Here is a 14,417-nt window from a genome sequence, read left to right on the forward strand (position 1 = left end):
TGGGCTCTTTCCCTGTTCTTTGTTTAACACACTTGGTGGTGGCAGCATAGGGTTCAAGGACAAGGCAAAGTTTGTACCTTGGGGAAGTTTTTAACCTAAATTGGTAAGAATAAGCTTAGGGGGTCTTTCATGCAGGTCCCCACATCTGTACCCTAGAGTTCAGAGTGGGGAAGGAACTTTGACACAAGACAACATTTTTTTATTTATAAATTCTCTTCATTGTCTTAGTCAAGAGCAAAAAAGCCAGTTGCAGTTTTATTTACAGTATTTTATTTCCATCAATAAGCCTGTATCCAGCTCAGACTCTTCCCCCCCCCCAATAAAAAGGTTAGCTCCTTTGCTCTGCATAAGGATGGGATCCATTATCACACAGCTTTCATATGCCTCTCAGGAATAGTTTATAATCTAAAATAAATTCCCATGCTTCTATTAGCTGAGCCCCATTACACCAATAAAATATATTCAGTCATTACTATCCACCCTGGCAAACAGACGCCTACAAGATATCCATACGCATATGTTAGCCAGGAAGATTACTTAAGGCCTGAGCTCCAGTTTCAATAGCCTGAGAAACTGTTGACAGACACCCGAATACATAGCAGAAGCTGCTTATTTAAAAATAAAAATGAAAATGTGATTTTATGTTTTGCACATCTTCCTTAAAGTGAACCTGTCACTTCTCACTAAAGAGACAAAGTGGGTGAAGTAATATTGTTTATTGGACTAACTTCTGTTGATGAGAACTACACACATTGGAGTGACACAGAGCTGAAGAGCTCTAGGGAACCTCAAAAGCGTGTCTCTCACCAACAGAAGTTGGTCCAATAAAAGATATTCCCTCCCCCACATATCCCAAGGCCACCACAGCAACAACACTGCCAAGTTGTCACGAACATAAATAAGACCTCTCTGGGGCACACACCAACTAGCAGGAGAGTTAGATAAGCTAAACCATACAAAGGCCATCATCAAGCTTTCCCCTAGTCCTCCAAGGCAGACTGGCTCACATTGGAGCCAAGCCCCACTCTGGTCTCTCAGTGCCACTCTCACAAAAGTGGAGTGGGCGGGAAAGGAGAGTCAAGTGTCCCCCTTAGGGCAGGTTTACACTACAGGTTAGGCGGAGTTTTAACACCTGGTGCGAACACCGTGGAACAGGGGCGGCATCACCTCAGCTGCTCAGGCGGGGCTCGTAGCCGGGCCCTAGGCCCGCCAGCACGGGCCCTCCCAGCCGCAAGATGGTGAATGTGAGAGACGGCGCTACCCGCGGGGGGATCCGCAGCCCCAGCACGGCCCAGCCCCCCGCCGTGTCACGGTTACAGCCCAGAGGGGCTGGGGAGAAGGTCCCAGCCTGGAGTGGGAGGGAGCAGAGAAGACGCTACCTCACCCACGCGGCGGGGGAGGGGAGACACAACCCTGGGGGGCGGGGTCCACTGGGCGGCAGCAACAGGACCCCCGCTCGCTCGCTGGCAGCCCCAGGACACCGACCCTCCCCCCTCACCTTGACCCTGATCTCGTAGGTGGTGAAGCGGCCCCGGCCGACCCCCACGGTCTGCGGGTTGCTCACGTCGATCTCGAGGAAGTTGCTGGGAGGCCCGTAGGCGTCGTTCAGATTCTGCGGTTTGCTCATGAGCCGCCTGGTGTCCGCGATGGTCTCGGCCATTTTCCTGCCCGCCCGCGCCGGGTCCCCGCCCCTCCCTCGCAGACAGCCGCGCAGAGACAGCAGGAACGTAGCAAGCTAACCCCACTCGCCCTCTTATTCTCCGGCAAACAGCTGACTCCCCAGCAACGCGCAGCGACCCGGCCGCCGCCCGGCACGAGCGGATGCGCCCACCACCCGCGCAGGGAATCCCGGGACTTGTAGTCCTTTCCCTGCCGCCGAACTCGCTCAGAGCTAGCACGGGCAGGGACGAGAAAACTACAACTCCCATACTGCACCGGGAAGGGGCGCAACAGGCAGGTCTTTGAAAAAAATTGTCTTCATGGGCCCGCACGCAGAAGGAAATGGAAAGCTACATGGGGCAGGCCCAGATCAGTACTTGGGGCCTAATAATAGTTATGGGGAAACTGCCAGGAACTTCCCTCGCCCTAGGATTGAGTTCATAGTCTCTGCATTTGTGAGGGAGGGGGAGTTGCTGGCTCCCCAGTCACTTCTCCTCCTTTCTCATTTATAGGTAGGGTTGCCAGGCATCCGGTTTTGGACTGGAACCCTGGGTTGAAAAGGGACCCTGATGGCTCTGGTCAGCACTGCCGACCAGACTGCTAAAAGTCCAGCTGGCTACAGGGGCCGGCTCTGTGCAGATTTTGGAAGCAACTCGTATGTCCCGCTGGCTCCTAGGCGCAGCGTCAAACATAAGAACGGCCACACTGGGTCAGACCAAAGGTCCATCGATCTATCCCAGTATCCTGTCCTCCGAATAGTGGCCGGTGCCACATACCCCAGAGAGAAGGAACAGAACAGGTAATAATCAAGTGATCCGTCCCCTGTCGCCCATTCCCAGCTTCTGGCAAACAGAGCCTAGGGACGCCATCCTGGCTAATAGCCACTGATGGACCTATCCTCCATAAATTTATCTAGTTCTTTTTTGAACCCTGTTATAGTGTTGGCCTTCACAACAGACTCTGGCAAGTAGTTCCACAGGTTGACTGTGTGTTGTGTGAAGAAATACTTCCTTTTGTTTGTATTAAACCTGCTGCCTATTAATTTCATTTGGTAACCCCTAGTTTTTGTCTTATGAGAAGGAGTAAATAACATTTCCTTATTTACTTTCTCAACACCATTCATGATTTTATAGACCTCAATCATATCTCCCCTTAGTCATCTCTTTTCCAAAGTGAAAAGTCCCAGTTTTATTAATCTCTCCTCATACGGAAGCCGTTCCATAACCCTAATAATTTTTGTTGCCCTTTTCTGAACCTTTTCCAATTCTAATATATCTTTTTTGAGATGAGGTGACCACATCTGCTTGCAGTATTCAAGATATGGATGTACTAGGGATTTATGTAGAGGCAATATGATATTTTCTGTCTTAATATCTATCCCTTAATGATTCCCAACATTCTGTTCGCTTTTTTGACTGCCTCTGTACATTGAATGGAGTTTTTCATCCACAGTGACTCCAAGATCTCTTTCTTGAGTAGTAACAGCTAATTTAGACCTCATCATTTTAGATGTATAGTTGGGATTATGTTCTCCAATGTGCATTACTTTGCATTTATCAACATTGAATTTCATCTGCCATTTTGTTGCCCAGTCACCCAGTTTTGAGGGATCCTTTTGTAGCTCTTTGCAGTCTGCCTGGGACTTAACTATCTTGAGTAGTTTTGTATCATCTGCAAATTTTGCCACCTCACTGTTTACCCCTTTTTCCAGATTATTTATGAGTATGTTGAATAGGACTGGACCCAGTACAGACCCCTGGGGAACACCACTATTTGCCTCTCTCCATTCTGAAAGCTGACCATATATTCCTACCCTTTGTTTCCTATCTTTTAACCAGCTACCAATCCATGAGAGGACCTTCCCCCTTATTCCATGACAATTTACGTTTCTTAAGAGCCTTTGGTGAGGGACCTTGTCAAAGGCTTTCTGAAAATTTAAGTACACTATATCCACTGGATCCCCCTTGTCCACATGCTTGTTGACCCCCTCAAAGAATTTTGGCAGATTGGTGAGGCATGATTTCCCTTTACAAAAGCCATGTTGACTCTTCCCCAACAAATTATGCTAATCTGACAATTTTGTTCTTCACTATAGTTTCAACTAGTTTGCCTGGTACTGAAGTCAGGCTTACTGGCCTGTAATTGCCAGGATCACCTCTGGAGCCCTTTTTAAAAATTGGCGTCACATTAGCTATCCTCCAGCCATTTGGTACAGAAGTGGATTTAAATTATAGGTTACAGACTACAATTAGTAATTCTGCAATTTCACATTTGAGTTCCTTCAGACCTCTTGGGTGACTACCATCTGATCCTGGTGACTTATTACTATTTAGTTTATCAATTTGTTCCAAAACCTCCTCTAATGACACCTCAATCTGGGACAGTTCCTCAGATTTGTCACCATAGTTTCTCTTACTACGTTTTTTAATTTGGGGTATACATTTAACTTGAGCCTCTGTTATGGTGTCTTTAAAAAGTTTCTATGCATCTTGCAGTGATTTCACTTTGGGCGCTGTACCTTTTAATTTTTGTTTCACTAGCTTCCTCATTTTTGTGTAGTTCCCCTTTCTGAAATTAAGTGCTACAGTGTTGTGCTGCTGTGGTGTTTTCCACGCCACAGGGATGCTAAATTTTATTATGTTATATTTTGGTCACTATTACCAAGGGGTCCAGCTATATTCACCTCTTGGACCAGATCTCGTGCTCCACTTAGGACTAAATCAAGAATTGCCTCTCCTCTTGTGGGTTCCAGGACTAGCTGCTCCAAGAAGCAGTCATTTAAGGTGTCAAGAAACTTTATCTCTGCTTCCTTTCCTGAGGTGACATGGGGGACTCTGTGCGCTGCCCCTGCCTGTGGTACAGGTGCCACCAGTGAGGATCCCGGGCCGCACACTGCTGCCCGCCGCCCCAGCACCTGTGGTGCCCCAGGACTGCCCCTCTCAGAACACCCACAGCACCCCTGAGCCGCTCCCCCCAGAACACCCAAGTTTTAGTTAGGGGTATATAGTACAAGTCATGGACAGGTCATGGGCCGTGAATTTTTGTTTACTGCCTGTGACCTGTCCATAACTTTTACTAAAAATACCCATGACTAAAACGTAGCCTTAGCTATTAGCCAAGATGGTCAGGGCTGCAACCCCATGCTTGGGATATCCCTAAGCCTCTGAATGCCAAAAGCTTGGAGTGGACGACAAGGGATCACTTGATGATTGCCTGTTGTGTTCATTCCCTCTGAAGCACCCAGCATTGGCCACTATCAGAAGACAAGATACTGGGCTAAATAGACCATTGGTCTGACCCAGTATGACCATTCTTACGTTCTTAAACCTGGCTTTCAGGATTTCTATTAGGTAGTCGTACTTATTTCTTCCATCTGATTTATGGCAACTTTCAAAAATCTTGAGGCATTTAGGAAAATATTTGATAGCCCACATACATGAAAGCTGTCATAAATACAGTTAAAATAATAACTAAATTCTGTTACTCATTTATTACTCAGAAAGATCTGCCCAGGCTCAGAACAAAAGAATCATTGTATATGCTCAGCTAGCCTCTGAAGATAATGTTGTATATATCCAAGGATGCTCCCTAACATATCTTTACAACCATGAAACAAATGAAATTCCTCCCTACTATCTGCACCAGAATAACCATATCAATCCCCCTTCCCAACAAGGTAATGCTTGTACTGTACCCTGAAAACAATCAAAACAATGTTCTGGCAAACCAAGAGGGAAGCAACGTCCAGAGTCCATGACTCCTGCCACCAGCAATTTGCATTAGGGTATGTCTACACTGCAATGTAAGCCCAGAGTTAGAGGGACTTGAGTCAGCTGATCCTGGGTTAGATAACCCAGGGTTTGATTGTTGGCACTGATTGGTAACCACATGTTAAGAATTTTCTAACCTGGGATCCAGTGTCTTCACTGTAGTATGCAGTCCCGAGTCAAACCAATCATATCCAAGACTCTCTAGCACCCACCTGAAATGTGGCTGCTCTAGCCTTTGGACTGTGATGCACTGTGGGAAAACTGGACTGTCCACATTGCACATTACAGGAAATTTGAACAACTGACAACACATGCTGCCAAGCAGTCATTTTGGTCTGTGTGCTCCCAGCTACTGGAACCAGCAACATGGCAGAGATGCCATTTGAAGAACGTCTCTTGCTTGCACTTACACTCCTGTGTCAGGAAACGGGCAGAGCTTCTGTAAGGCATTGGTGGACGTTTGGGCGGTGTTTTCTGACCCACCAAAGGCACTTGACACAGCTTATGATTGATCAGGAGGAGGCAGAGGAGGAAGAGACTCAAACTGGCTAATGCTGCTGTTACACTCAGTACAACCACTGACGCCCCCTACTTAGACTTGTGCTCCTGGCACAGGGCCACAAGTGCAGACTGGTGGGATCACATGGTCATGCAGACCTGGGATGACTAGCAGTGGATTCAGAAATTTTGCATGAAAAAAACTACATTTCTGGAGCTTTGTGAGCAGCTTGCCCCGACCCCCTAGCATAAAGATACACACATGAGGTCACCCTTACTGGTCCAGAAGCAGGTTGCTGTAACCATCTGGAAGTTGGCTACCCCAGACTTCTGCAGGTCCATTGCCAAGCAGTTTGGTGTTTGAGAGTTGACTGTGGGTAAAGTCATGGCAATGGGGTTTACAAACTGTGCTGGGGCCATTGATGGGACTCATGTGCCCATAGTTTGTTCACCTCAAGGAGCATGAGTACATAAACCACACAGGGTACTACTCCATTGTTATGTGGGCCCTAGTGGACCACAGAGGATGATTTATGAATGTCCGTGTGGGTTGTACTGGGAAAGTTCATGATGCCAGGGTTTTTTGCAGATCAGGAGTCTACATTCACAGACAGGATGGACACTATTCCCACCAAATTACATTGTCATAAAGAGAGTTACTGTCCCCACCATTATTCTGGGGAACCCTGCATACCCATTTTTGTCTTGGCTTATGAAACCATTCCCTGATTTCAGAGGCCCCGGCAAAAGAAGGTTTAATCACAGTGGGTATAGAATGGTTACTAAATGTGCTTTTGGCAGACTGAAATCCCATTGGAGCTGTCTACAGACCCATTTGGATTGCAGTGTCATCAATGTTGTCTGCGTTACTGTGGCTTGCTGTGCTCTGTTACCCCAAAATTTGGACCCAAGGCACCCCAATAATGGCTTACCTATAACTGTAAACCAATTGTCAATTTGGTCCGCATCAATGGGTAACAGGAGGTGGCCCACCCTAGAGGAATTGCCCTGGTTTTACCAGGGAGTTTGTGTCTCATCTCAGAAGACTCCCCAGAACAGACTAGTTCTGTTAACCCATGAGAGGACCTGAATCCAGCCTTCCACTCAAAGGATTGATGCTCAAGGAGTAATTCTTCAAAAACAAAATAACTTAAAGAAAATAATCAGTTACAATACACTTAATAAGCAAGATAGAATACACTGCAATACATGACACATAGCATAACACAATTACATTTCATTTAGAAATCATATACTACGGTGACACAATAGACCAGTGGTCTCCAAACTTTTTGGCTCACACACCCCCAGGGTGAAGATCGGAAGACCTGCCGCAGACATACCGCTGACGGAAGAAGACCGGAAGACCAGATGCGCTGCCGACGGAAGAAGACTGGAAGACCAGCCGTGCCGCCGGAGGGGAACACCAGCCGTGGACGTGCAGAGCTGCCGCCAAAGAAAAAAATGGCAGAGTGCCGTCCAGCGGCGCTCCTGCTGCTGCACACCCCCTGGGATCATTTCGCGCACCCCCTGGGGTGCGCATACCCTAGGTTGGAGACCACTGCAATAGACTACAGAAACCATGCAGATACAATGTTGCATGATATGGTACAGAGTGATCCTTTATATATGTATCAAGCAGGGGTGGCCAACCTGAGCCTGAGAAGCTGCCAGAATTTACCAATGTACATTGCCAAAGAGCCACAGTAATATGTCAGCAGCCCCCCATCACCTCCCCCGCTCCCAGTGCCTCCCACCCACCAGCAGTCCTGCTGTTCAGCACCTCCCTCTCCCTCTCCACACCTCCCAATCTGCTGTTTCATGGCGTAAGGGAGGCTCTGGAGGGGAGGGGGAGGAGCAAGGGCATGGCAGGCTCAGGGGAGGGCATGGGAAGGGGTGGAGTGGGTGCAGGGTCTGTGGCAGAGCCGGGAACACCCCCCAGCACATTGGAAAGTTGGTGCCTGTAGCTCCAGCCCTGGAGTCGGTGCCTATACAAGGAGCCGCATATTAACTTCTGAAGAGTCACATGTGGCTCCGGAGCCACAGGTTGGCCACCCCTGCCAAAGAGCCACAGTAATACATTGGCGCCTCCTCACCCACGTCAGCTGCCCCCCACTCCCACGCTTCCAGTGCCTCCCACCCACCAGCAGCCCCGCCAATCAGCACCTCTCGTTCACCAGCTGTCCCACTGATCAGCACCTCCCTCTGCCTCCCTACACCTCTCCTGATCAGCTGTTTCATGGTGTGCAGGAGGCTCGGGGTGGTGGGGGAGTGGGGAGGAGCGAGAGCAGTGCAGGCTCAGGGGAGGGGGTAGGAAGGGGTGGAGTGGGGGCAGAGCCTGTGGCAGAGCCAGGGGTTGAGCAGTGAGCAACCCGCAGCACATTGGAAAGTTGGTGCCTGTAGCTCCAGCCCCAGAGTCGGTGCCTATACAAGGAACCACATATTAACTTCTGAAGAGCTGCATGTGGCTCCGGAGCCACAGGTTGGCCACCTCTGGTATCAAGCCTTAATACAATGCTGTGACATAATATTAAACCTATTACAATGTAACACATAGATCCCCTATACGTATGTATAAAGTAACATTACACCTTAAAGAACATTACTAAATAATAACATTCTAAGAATGGTGATCAGGAAATCACGGAATAGGTGGGGTAAAATTCATTCAGACACAGGCATCCAGCTTTATTTACAATCATACTTATGCATTCCTTATGATTAAGGAGGAATTATACCCCTCTGGACCATCTCTGGTCCTTCTGCTCGTTCTGGTTCTGGTTCTGGTGCTGTTTTTCTGTGCTTCTCCTTCTCCACTCACACACCCAAGCCTGCCATCTCTCTGCCTTGTATTCGATTTTTGGCCTTCTCTGATTGGCTGCTTTCTCAATTCCAGCTATTAGCATAGATCCCCCAGTGGGGCAATACCTGCTTAGCCAATCAGCTTTACCTGTCATTTGAGCTGAACCTAGTTGAGAGCCTGCTCCTGACCTCTTCCTTCAGGTATTTTGGAGTGAACTCAGCCTTACCCTACTGAACTTTATTTCACCCCAGTCTCCTGTCTGCTACTGGTCAATTCAGTCTGAGTCCTCCATTTTAGATTTCTAGCTATACCTACTCTAAACTCTTACTATTTATTACTTATCAAAAGCCTTAAATCTTTAATCTTTAACAGTGCTAACTATCCATGTTTAAGCATTATGATCCAGTCACTACTTTTCTTATGATAACTGGGGGAGGTGAATGTTAAGATGATTTCTTCCCCTTCTTGCATGCTTGGGTGCTATTCTTGATGCTGCTGATTTTTTTTACACAGTATAGAGCAACTAAAAGCCTCGTGTATCATCTTCGCAATCTTTGAGAAGCCAGAGGTGAGCCATTTCCCCCTGAATAGACCTATGACAGTGAGCGGCCCCTGAATCGGTACACTCAGTCAGACAGTGCACCTACCATGGTTGAAGCTGGATGCACCCAAGCATCAGAAGTCAGGGATTCTTTGTGCTTCCACATTATGGACTTGCGTGACCCAATGAAAGAGAGGGACGTGACAGTGCACACCATAAAGCTCTATGGAAATATGCTTATGAATGTATATAAACGACATAACTGGAGTATGTTTTATGCTACATATGCCATGTAAAATATCTCTGTAAAGGTTATGCTCTATTGAATCTATTCCTCCTATTTGTATGCCTGTATCATTTTTGTAGTTGAAGTTATGAATATTGGCCGTGTACTGGCTTGATTTCTAAATAACCTTAGTAGAGCATTTGCTCAGTTCCTGGAGAAAGGAATTTGCAAAGTTAAGTGCCCAGTTAAGAAGCACTTAAGGAACAATGCATCTTCGAAAGCTCCAATCCACATAAGAAGTCTTCCTGGAGACATTCAAGATACCATGTGGGCAATGGCTTCTGCCTGTAAAAACTGTGAGTCATGCATGGACATGTGACTTGCCCAGGTGACTCCAGAACTCCATCTTGGAGCTGGACTTTGTATAGGAGAGAGGAGGGGGTCTCTACCCACAAGAGAAAGTCTGTTTAAGCCAGTGGGAGACCCCTCCATTTTGTCTTTGGCTGGTTAAGGAGATAACCTCTCCATCCCCAAGGATACCTGAAAGAAACTGGAACAAAAGACAGTAACTATAGGGGGTGTGAGTGATTACTGGACCTGGACTAAAAGGAGATTAGTCTGTAAAAAGAAGCTTACTGAAACTGGTGAGGTTTTGTCTGCATTCAGTTTTATTAGACATAGACTTGTGGGTTTTATTTTATTTTGCTTGGTAATTCACTTTGTTCTGTCTATTACTACTTGAGCCACTTAAATCCTACTTTCTGTATTTAATAAAATCACTTCTTACTTATTAATTAACCCAGAGTATGTTTTAATACTTGGGGAGGGGGGGGGAAACAGCTGTGCATATCTCTCTATCAGTGTTATAGCGGGTGAACAATTTATGAGTTTACCCTGTATAAAGTTTATACAGGGTAAAACAGGTTTATTTGGGGTTTGGACCCCATTGGGAGTTGGGCATCTGAGTGTTAAAGATGGGAACACTTTTGTAAGCCGCTTTCAGTTAAGCCTACAGCTGTTAGGGGACGTGGTTCAGACGTGGGTCTGGGTTTGCAGCAGGCTAGCGGATCTGGCTCAAACCAGGCAGGGTACTGGAGTCCTAAGCTGGCAGGACAGGAAAGCAGGAGCAGAAGTAGTCTTAGCACATCAGGTGGCAGCTCTCAGGGGGTTTCTGTGATCCAACCCGTCACAGGGGAATAGTACCTTTATGAATGCACTTGGTGCGGGGGATGGTGCTCATTGTGTTGCAGTAGGGGTTCAGTGCTTGTGGAAGGGGTGGCTTTATTGCCATGCAATGTAGTTATGAATGACATGGCCACTTAAAAAATGGGAGTGGGGGATGATTCACAATATAGGTTCATAAGGAAGTGATTGAAGTGTGGATTGATGTACCTTGTTGTTCATGTTTTTGTAGATCTCAAAGCAAGGGAGGGTTTGGAAGAAGGATAATGAGTTAGTTTTGAGTCTGTTTAAGGGAATTCCTCTCAAGCATGAGGTGCAGCATGGCAGAAAGCACAAAAGTGCTTGTTTGAAAATTGAACAAGTAAAATTGAGCAATAGCAGCTGGCATCATGGGCCAAAGGCAAGAGTCAACCTTCTGATACTGAATGAGAGATGATGGGTGGGGAAAAGCCATTAAAGGCCTTGTTTGTAGATGAATTGCACTCTGTATGTATAGGCTGCCCACAGTTCCTCCAGCCTCGCTCCTGCCTTTTCTTACTTCACCTTTCTGCTTCTTTTCTCCCAGGTAGCAACTCCCAACTCTATAAACATAATAATACTTATGCTGACAGGTTTCAGAGTAGCAGCTGTGTTAATCTGTATTTGCAAAAAGAAAAGGAGTACTTGTGGCACCTTAGAGACTAACTAATTTATTTGAGCATAAACTTTCGCGAGCTACAGCTCACTTCATTGGATGCATTCAGTGTTTGCATCCCATGAAGTGAGCTGTAGCTCACGGAAGCTTATGCTCAAATAAATTGGTTAGTCTTTAAGGTGCCACAAGTACTCCTTTTCTTTTTGCAAATATTTATGCTATTATTGGATATTACACTGATTATGCAGTCATGCAGGGAAAACTTTGTGAATTCCACTGTTGATTACACACACATCTAGATCAAACTCCAGGTTCAGAACTTCAAATGTGAATTTATAGAAGAGTACTGGCATTATTTCAGGGAAGCTGAAAAGTCTAAGCTTTTCTATTTAGCTGCCCCCTGCCACATTGAGTCATAGAAGAGTATGGTTGCAAGAGACCTCAGGAGGTCATTTAGTCCAACCCCCTGCTCAAAGCAGGACCAACCCCAACTAAATCATCCCAGCCAGGGCTTTGTCAAGCCAGGCCTTAAAAACCTCTAAGGATGGAGATTCCACCACTTCCCTAGGTAACCCATTCCAGTGCTTCACCTAGTGAAATAGTGTTTCCTAATATCCAACCTAGACCTCCCCCACTGCAACTGGAGACCATTGTTTCTTGTTCTGTCATCTGCTACCACTGAGAACAACCTAGCTCCAGCCTCTTTGGAACCCCCTTTCAGATAGTTTAAGGCTGCTATCAAATCCCCCCTCACTCTTCTCTTCTGCAGACTAAATAAGCCCAGTTCCCTCAGCCTCTCCTCATAAGTCATGTGCCCCACCACAAATGATTTCAGCTCTTTTTGAGCACTAAAAATAACAAAAGGCTCCTAATGAAGCCTACTGAGCTTTATCTTTGAATAGTGGGGAGGTACAGACCAGGGACCCTTAGGGAGAGTCCACACCTCCTGGCTGGAACACCTGTCCCCCACTCCTGTACTTTCACGGGGGTCTGGCATTCGAGTCCCTGGCTTAGAGAGTTCCTTTTAGCTCAGCACAGTTCTGATCCCCTTTACTCATACAATGAAGATAACATTGATAACAACATTTCACTACCCCTGCATTCAGTACTAATGTGATTTGTAACTCAACACCAGCCAAAACTGATCACATGGAGCTACACAGTTCCTGTCTGCTAGATACCTGTGAAGAGTAGGTGTTTTCATGTAAATACAGTTTGCTTCTGAAGTCTCTCCCCCTCCCCAACTAGCTGTCAGGGGAGAGTTCATTCAGACCTTGCTTTCATCTAAAAGCATGATTATAATGTGCTTCCTGTCCGCACACAAAACTTCTTCCAACAATCCAGAGGCACTCGTACCACTACTCTGAGGCACTGGCTTTGAGTAAAGCTGAGCACCGTTACATCCTTCACCTTTGCAGTGCCATTGTGAACAGGACGTCAAAGTGTTAAAGCTGCAGTGTACACTTGTTCCTCCCAGCATATACCACAAAGTTCCTGCTCACTGTTCCGGGACAGCTCTGACAAGATTTACTGTCCAAGCCAAGTGAAATGGAAAATATAAACAAAACAGCCTAAATAGTGAGAAGTCAATTAGATTTGTAAAATTCTTATTCAGCTAAGTATCGTAAGCAACACAGGTTGGTAATAACATTTGATTTCTTTCTGTAATAAATTTGGCTAAAATCAGCCCAGATTTACCCCCAAATTCTGCTGGTGTAAACATAGGTACAGGACCCCAGCAACAGGATGACGTCTGGAGGAAGCTGCCGTAGTGAAAAGCAACTACAAATTCCCTTCTACCAGGTTGCCAACAGGCATCCAGCACAGCCCAAAATGGGAGAAGTACTGGACAAAAGGGGGACATGGCTGGATCAGCTTCCACTGGTGAGGCTGCCATGGAGCCTGAAGCGCAAATAAGCTGCTCTCCTCCTGCAAAAACCCAGAAGAGGACACATGGAGATCGTGCTGCCTCCCCACCCTCAGGCCAGTTCCCTTTGGGGGTCAGTGGACCAGGCCGGCACAGGGAGGTATAATTTATACCTCCATGGGCAAGCAAGAGTGAATCTGTCCCATGATTTTAAACCTGAGAGTGGGCCCTTAATGATGATCTACATTTTGCCCAGTTAGAATCCCATTATTTGAAATTGAACAGAGAGAGGGACAAGCAGTATGGCTGAGCTATACCAAAATACTGCAGGTAAGAATATACCTATACAGTTACCCCAAAATGTACACCTCAGGCACTCCAATGATGGTTTGTGTTAGGGGGCTTATTCCTTCACCCACTTACAACCCTGGTCCTTCTTGCATGAACAGAGAGCAACAATACCCGAAGTCCAAAGGTGCAAACAATTCGATGTTTATTGGGGTGAACTTCCAGCAAGCATGATTCCAGTTTCCTTCCTTAGTGTCCCCCTTCCCAGCTCTGACACCACAGAGCCTTACCTGTGTCCCTGTTCCCATTTCCCCCCCTTAGCAAAACATGATTCCAATTTCCCCATTCCCTGTTCCCATTCCCCCACCCACTTGCTGATTGACTGCAGACTATATCGTAAAATTTGAGTTCTGCTTAGCTATACCTTAACCAATCATTTTACTGAAATTTAACTAACCAACCCTGACATATTATTTAACATTTCCTAACATGATTATTTAACCAATTATATCCCACCACCTTAATTAGTTTACACCAAGCAAAATTAATTATACGGCAGACAGAAACAATCACAGAACCAGACAGAGACTTTGCAAATAAACAATAGCAAAGTGGGAACTATAATGACAAAACAATACAGAAGTGAGGATTTCACATCTCAGCTATAGATAAGTGAGTTCTTGCCAGACAGAATGCTATCAAACTAAATGTAAAATGATTGGTTAAGGTATAGCTAAGCAGAACTCAAGTTTTACTATATAGTCTGCAGTCAATCAGCAAGTGGGTGGGTGGGAGAAATGGGAACAGGGAATGGGGTAAGGAAATTGGAATCATGTTTTGCTAAGGGGGGGGAATGGAAACAGGGACACAGTAAGGCTCTGTGGTGTCAGAGCTGGGAAGGGGGACACTAAGGAAGGAAACTGGAATCATGCTTGCTGGAAGTTCACCC

At 46.3% G+C, this 14,417-nt stretch overlaps 1 protein-coding gene across 1 annotated transcript in view; it reads right to left on the reverse strand.

Annotated features, from left to right (window-relative positions):
* SNX3 (sorting nexin 3) overlaps window positions 1–1,833 on the reverse strand; it is a 36,072-nt gene extending 34,239 nt beyond the window's left edge. The window contains exon 1 of the mRNA XM_048844863.2: window positions 1,499–1,833. Coding sequence (XP_048700820.1) covers window positions 1,499–1,660 — 162 coding nt within the window. The 5' untranslated portion in view covers window positions 1,661–1,833. The remainder of the gene's footprint in view (window positions 1–1,498) is intronic.
* Between the last annotated feature and the right edge of the window lie 12,584 nt (window positions 1,834–14,417).

The sequence above is a fragment of the Caretta caretta genome, chromosome 3 (assembly GCF_965140235.1).
Source record: "Caretta caretta isolate rCarCar2 chromosome 3, rCarCar1.hap1, whole genome shotgun sequence".
NCBI lineage: Eukaryota > Metazoa > Chordata > Testudines > Cheloniidae > Caretta > Caretta caretta.